The following is a 6,440-nucleotide window of genomic DNA, read 5'->3' as shown; positions in this document are numbered from 1 at the left end:
CCTTGAGGAAACACAGTAGTGCCAAACAAGACCTCCGTGTCGTTTGTCTCTCTCGAAAACTAGATGCACGCAAAGTCATTGTCGCTCACACTTTATAAATGTTGTGCAATAAGCGAACCAACCTGTGATTGAATGGTTAGAGGGACAGTGGTATCCCCAGCCTAACAGGGTTCAAGTTCTGATGCTCTCATTATTTCTGGATTTATTTCAGAATTTTCGGCAATGAGCTTTCAGTGGGAGGAGACGTTCCCATCGACGACGAGGCGCCTACGGTGACTTTGTAAATCTCAAGATGATATGCCGGTTTAGTCTCTCGAAGGTGCTCATAGTAGAGTGTGCGTGTGTGCGTTCATACGGGCGAGTGTATGCGTGTGTGTATGAGCGCTTGCGTCTGTACTGTGTTTTAAAAAAAATGTTGTGCAAATAAGAAAACAAATGTCCCGGTCAATAAAAATCATCCTTTGTTGAAAAAAAAAGTGTCCCATTTTGATTATTTTTAAAGAGAACGAAATGATATTGCAGCGCATGCCCCTGTCTTTGCGCCAAAAAAAATATTCCATGAAATTGCAGCGTGTGGGTGAAAAATGAAGTAAACCCAGTTTCTTTTACTGCTCACCCACCACCCACTAGGCCACGCACGGCACGACTCGCAAATCACAACTGACCTCCAGGCGCAGAGGGAGAGGGAGAGACGCGCAGCAGAGCAGCCTTCCGCTTTCGCTGCATTACCAACAGCAACGCCGGCGGGCATCGCCCCGTCGGCATGGCCGACGCCGCCGCGCACGCCCCTGACGAGTTCAGCAAGTGGTGGGAGACCTTCAACAATGGCGGCGCCGCGGAAGATGAGCCGATGGTGGACTCCGACTCCGATTTCGAGCAAGGGGAGCAGGGCGCGGGGGAGGAGAATGCGGATGTGGTGGCGGGCGAGTGCGAACGGGAGGTGGAGCCGGAGGCCCTCGCCCCCGCCGGGAGGGAGGGCGGCAGCCGCGCCGCCCGCGATTGCGACAGTAATTAAGCGGGACACTCACTTCCTTAATTAATTTGGCAGCAGCATTAAGTTATTTTCCATTTTCGATCGCCACGAACATCACCTCTTGCTTTCGATTCCCGCATCGACCATCTCGTATGGCTTGGATTGGAGTTACGGAAATCGCGAGCAGCTTCTAGAATGCTTCGCGGATAGATTGGGGAATTTTTTTGGGGGGCTTCAGTAATTCAGTCCACAGTTTGAATCCTAATCAAGGGCCATCCAAATGTATTAAGAGAAATCAGTTCCCAGGAGCAGAGGTTGTGGTGCCACTGCATCGGACATGCGAATCTTCCTGCAATTAGTGCACACCTTGTAGAATTTAAGAATTCCACTACTATAATTAGTACTAGCTGAAGTGCAATTGATATTATATCTATGCCTATGAGATTGATTGGATTTTGAGATCTGAGTGGTGTTGCGAATGAAAATTTCTGTTGCAGAGAAGGAGATTTCTGAGGATGGCCATTTTCAGCTTGAAGGCGTGCTGCAGGGAATGAAGAGCGAAGCTGCCGCCGGACGAAATGCACCACAGGTTCCCGCAGCTGAGACCCAGAACGAAGAAGGTCAAGGTATAAATTGATCACACCTTGTTGCAATTGGTACTTACAGAACACAATATCCATGCTTCGTTATCTCTGAGATTGATTGAATTTTCTGCGGTGCATAAACGAAATGTTCAAATGCAGAGGAGTACGTTTCTGAGGATAACTACGTTGGAGGTGGGTTCCGAGGAAAGAAGAGGAAAGCAACCGTAACAGCTGGCAAACTGCAGACTGTTGGATCTGGGATCCCGAACAAAAATGCTCATGGTATAAAAAACATCATCAGTAGTTCTTAGTACTCGCATATTTCAAAATATACCCTCACTAGTTCTTATCAATATGACTATGAGATTGATTGGATTTTGACTCCTGAGTGGTGGTGCAAATGAAAATTGCAGTTGCGGAGGAGATTTCTGAGGATAGCCATTTTCAGCGTGAAGATGTGCTGCAGGGAAGGAACGGAGAAGCAGCCGCCAAACTAAATACACTGCGGGCTTCTGGAGATGAGATCCAGAACGAAAAAGATCAAGGTATAAAGAAGTATTGATCACCCTGGCTTGCAATATCCATGTATGCAGTTCATCATGAGTAGAATGCGTGCTTTGTTATCTCTGAGATTAATTGCAATTTTGAGTGGTGTGTGAATGGAATGTTCAAATGCAGAGGGGTATGTTTCTGAGGACAAGGTTGGAGGCGGGCAGCAAGGAAGGAAGAGGAAAACAACAGTGGTGCCCAACAAACAGCAAATGACTGGAATTAAGATCCGGAAGAAAAATGCTTATGGTATAAAAAGCACCATAACTAACTCTTAGTACTTGCATATTTCAAAATACTCCATGCCATTTCTCGGTAATATTTTGTATCAGTGCAGGTGAGTGTCTGAGAGTGCAGAATCAGATGCTGAGGCTGCAGCTTGTTCGCAAGACGAAAGAGCTTGAGGCTGAACAGATTCGGAGACTCGAGCTGGAATTGCATTTTATGAAAAAGGAGAACGAATTTCTGAAGAAGCAGCTTGAAGAGTTCAAAGCTGAGAATGAGTACTATAAGAAGACCGTAAGTTCTACACAGAATGCTCTATCATACCAACATGCCTCTAGATTAATTTCTTTCTTCACAAGCTAATTTGCAAATATGTTCCACTGTCTTACTATTGAGCAACCTGTAGATGTTCTGTGTATTACAAATTACTTTGAATTCTGCCTTATCCCTTACACTACAGTATGTTCCTAGGGCCATCGCATGTAGTTTCAGTCGGAAGCTATAGAATATATGCATTCAGCAAGTTCCATAGTAATTTTCTCATTGACATGTCAAAAAAATTGATATAGGGGTTATCACATCTTTCAATGGAATACTTTTTAGAAGCTGCACATGACTTGACTTGGTGGTATTCTTTCTTTTATTGCCAGTAAATCATCCATTTAGCTGGCATATGACCATGCCCCATGTCCTCTGCTTAAAACATCTGGTACTTCCGCTTACAAGCACTTGCATGTATTCACTGACTAGATCCTTTGTGTGTACCAGGCAAAGCCACAAAAAACCCGAAGGCTGTGCGGGTTCTGTAAGGAATATGTCGACCACGACTTCCGCAACTGCCCCGAGAGACGCGCTTCCGCTTGTTCTGAAGAAGACGACGGCTCCATCTAACATCCTGTGAAGTTATGCTGTGTTACACTAGGATCTGTAGAATCTGCTCGTGCGGCAGTGCGCAAGCCTTTTGTTGATTTTAGTGATGCTTTTGCAATTATATTAGCTCTAGTGACATCTAGTTACCACGTATCTTAGAAACAGGTTTGCTGCAGAAACATGAAATGTCTGCTGCACTTGATCTGTTAAGCTCCTCTGATGTTTATGTGAACCTGAAGGCTAGTCTGATTAGTATTGAATCTTCTGGGAAACAACGTAAGAGTACTAGCAAAGCAAAAGTTATTGGTTGTTCATTACTCTGTTGCCGGTAAATCCTCCATTTGCCCGCCATATGAGTATGCACATTGTAGGACTATGATTTGACCAGATAGTCAGAAGTCTGCACAAGGAGTTGTTCCTTGGTCGTCCTTCCCACACACTATGAAAGAAGGTGCGATTTAATTTAGGCCCGAACTTAAGCGTTAATCGGGCTTATTCTGATTGACTTAACTATTCAGGTTGGAGTTTCTCTGGTGATAAATAAAACTGACAACAGGAATATTGATGACTTGGAAATGATGACAACAACAAACAACAACAAAGCCTTTAGTCCCAAATAAGTTGGGATAGGCTAGAGGTGAAATCCATAAGATCTTGCGACCAACTCATGGTTCTGGCACATGGATAGCAAGCTTCCACGCACCCTGTCCATGACTAGTTCTTTGGTGATACTTCAATCCTCCAAATCTCTCTTTACGGACTCCTCCCATGTCAAATTCGGTCTACCCCGACCTCTCTTGATCATGCTTTAGCCGTCCGCTATGCACTGGAGCTTTTGGAGGCCTGCGCTGAATATGCCCGAACTATCTCAGACGATGTTGGTCAAGCTTCTCTTCAATTGGTGATACCCCAACTCTATTCCGTATGTCATCATTCCGGACTCGATCCTTCCTTGTGTGACCACACATCCATCTCAATATGCGCATCTCCTCCACACCTATCTGTTGAGCATGTCACCAGCCAACACTCAGCGACATACAACATTGTGGGTCGAACCGCCGTCCTATAGAACTTCCCTTTTATCTTTTATGGCATTCATTGCACTCTCTTGTCACAGAGAATGCCAGAAGCTTGGCGCCACTTCATTCATCCGGCTTTGATTCGATGTTTCACATCTTCATCAATACCCCTATCTTTCTGCAGCATTGACCCCAAATATCGAAAGGTGTCCTTCCGAGGCACCACCTGCCCACCAAGGCTAACCTCCTCCTCCTCGCGCCTAGTAGTACTAAAACCGCACCTCATGTACTCGGTTTTAGTTTTACTAAACCTAAAGCTTTCGATTCCAAGGTTTGTCTCCATAACTCAAACTTCCTATTGACCCCCGTCCGACTATCGTCAACTAGCACCACATCATCCGCAAAGAGTGGGATATCTCCTTGTATATCCCTTATGACCTCATTCATCACCAAAGCAAAAAAGATAAGGGCTCAAAGCTGACCCCTGATGTAGTCATATCTTAATCGGGAAGTCATTAGTGTCGACATCACTTGTTCGAACACTTGTCACAACATTATCATACATGTCCTTAATGAGGGTAATGTACTTTTCTAGTACTTTGTGTTTTTCCAAGGCCCACCACATGACATTGCGTGATATCTTATCATAGGCCTTCTCCAAGCCAATGAACACCATATGCAGGTCCTCCTTCTTTTGCTCCCTGTATCTCTCCATAAGTTGTTATACCAAGAAAATGGATTCCATGGTCGACCTCCTAGGCATAAAACCAAACTAATTTTTGGTCGCGTTTGTCATTCTTAAGCGGTGCTCAATGACTCTCTCCCATAGCCTCATTGTATGGCTCATCAACTTAATTCCACGATAATTAGTACAACTCTGAACATCCCCCTTGTTTTTGAAGATTGGTACTAATATACTCCGTCTCCATTCTTCTGGCATCTTGTTTGTCCGAAAATGAGGTTGAAATTCTTGGCTAGCCATACTATCACTATGTCCCCGAGGCCTTTCCACACCTCAATGAGGATACAATCAGGAACCATCGCCTTGCCTCCTTTCATCATTTTTACAGCTTCCTTGACCTCAGACTCCTAAATTCGCCGAACAAAACGCCTGCTGGCCTCATCGAAGGAGTCGTCCAATCCGATGGTAGAAGTCTCATTCTCCCCATTAAACAGCTTGTCAAAGTACTCGTGCAATCTATGCATAATCTCCTCGTCCTTCACCAGGAGCTGGTTTGCTCAGTCCTTGATGCATTTGACTTGGCCAACATCCCTCGTCTTCCTCTCTAGGATCTTCGCCATCTTATAGATGTCCCTTTCACCTTCCTTCGTGCCTAGCCGCCGGTAGAGGTCCTCATACGCCCAACTCCTTGCTTCACTAATAGCTTGCTTCACGACCTTCTTCGCCATCTTGTACTTCTCTATGTTGTCTGCACTCCTGTCCAGGTATAAGCGTCTAAAACAATCTTTCTTCTCCTGAATCGTCTTCTGGACATCATCATTCCACCACCAGGTATCCTTAGCTTCACTTCTCCTTCCCCTGGACACTCCAAACTCCTAAGAGGCCACCTTACGAATGCAAGTCGCCATCTTCATCCACACATTATCCGCATCCCCTCCTTCCTCCCAATGGCCCTCCTTAATGAATCTCTCCTTGAACGCCTGAGCTACCTCCCCCTTGAGCTTCCACCACTTTGTTCTAGCGACTTTGATACGCTTATCCTGCTGGACACGAATCTGAAAGTGAAAGTCAGCAACCACCAGTTTATGCTAGTTTATGCTGAGGGACAACACTCTCTCCAAGTATGACATGGAAATGGCATTTCAGGAAAAAGGCTTTCTGGGTAGAGAGGCAGTGGGACAGACGGGTCCGCGAGACCGAAAATAGGCTAATTGCTGCTACTTCAAATACCGAGCTAATTAACAAAATCATCAATTTTGCATGGTTCGTGGGCCTCGCGGACACATTCACCTGCATCCCTATATCTAGGTAATCTGGAATACATAGACTCCTTTTTTGGACGAGGATTGTCTACTTTTATGTAGCTTTCTTATATTGATAATTTACCATGTGGTTTATATCGTTTATTCAGTTTGAAAAGTATAAGAGCACCCGAACCCAAGTTTTTATACTACACGGTTAGATGAACAACGTGCTAGCATAAACTTCATGACTAACCTCTTTATCTTGTGGTCGATTCCATGTCTTCCGACATACTC

At 45.0% G+C, this 6,440-nt stretch overlaps 2 protein-coding genes across 2 annotated transcripts; one reads left to right on the top strand and one right to left on the bottom strand.

Annotated features, from left to right (window-relative positions):
• The first annotated feature begins 633 nt into the window (after window positions 1-633).
• Window positions 634-3,518, top strand: LOC109776996 (uncharacterized). Its single transcript, XM_020335660.3, has 7 exons — window positions 634-1,007; window positions 1,471-1,599; window positions 1,717-1,839; window positions 1,971-2,102; window positions 2,236-2,355; window positions 2,444-2,625; window positions 3,100-3,518. The coding sequence occupies exons 1-7, from the start codon at window positions 764-766 to the stop codon at window positions 3,220-3,222; spliced, it is 1,053 nt and encodes a 350-aa protein (XP_020191249.1). The 5' UTR covers window positions 634-763; the 3' UTR covers window positions 3,223-3,518.
• A 1,941-nt stretch (window positions 3,519-5,459) lies between these two features.
• Window positions 5,460-6,198, bottom strand: LOC141042671 (uncharacterized). Its single transcript, XM_073511542.1, has 3 exons — window positions 6,193-6,198; window positions 5,892-5,957; window positions 5,460-5,777 (listed from the first exon to the last, which is right to left on the bottom strand). The coding sequence occupies exons 1-3, from the start codon at window positions 6,196-6,198 to the stop codon at window positions 5,460-5,462; spliced, it is 390 nt and encodes a 129-aa protein (XP_073367643.1).
• Between the last annotated feature and the right edge of the window lie 242 nt (window positions 6,199-6,440).

This window comes from Aegilops tauschii, chromosome 3 (genome assembly GCF_002575655.3).
Source record: "Aegilops tauschii subsp. strangulata cultivar AL8/78 chromosome 3, Aet v6.0, whole genome shotgun sequence".
NCBI classification, from domain to species: domain Eukaryota; kingdom Viridiplantae; phylum Streptophyta; class Magnoliopsida; order Poales; family Poaceae; genus Aegilops; species Aegilops tauschii.
Note: the sequence above shows the minus strand (reverse complement) of the source record. Positions and strands in the feature narration are given on the sequence as shown.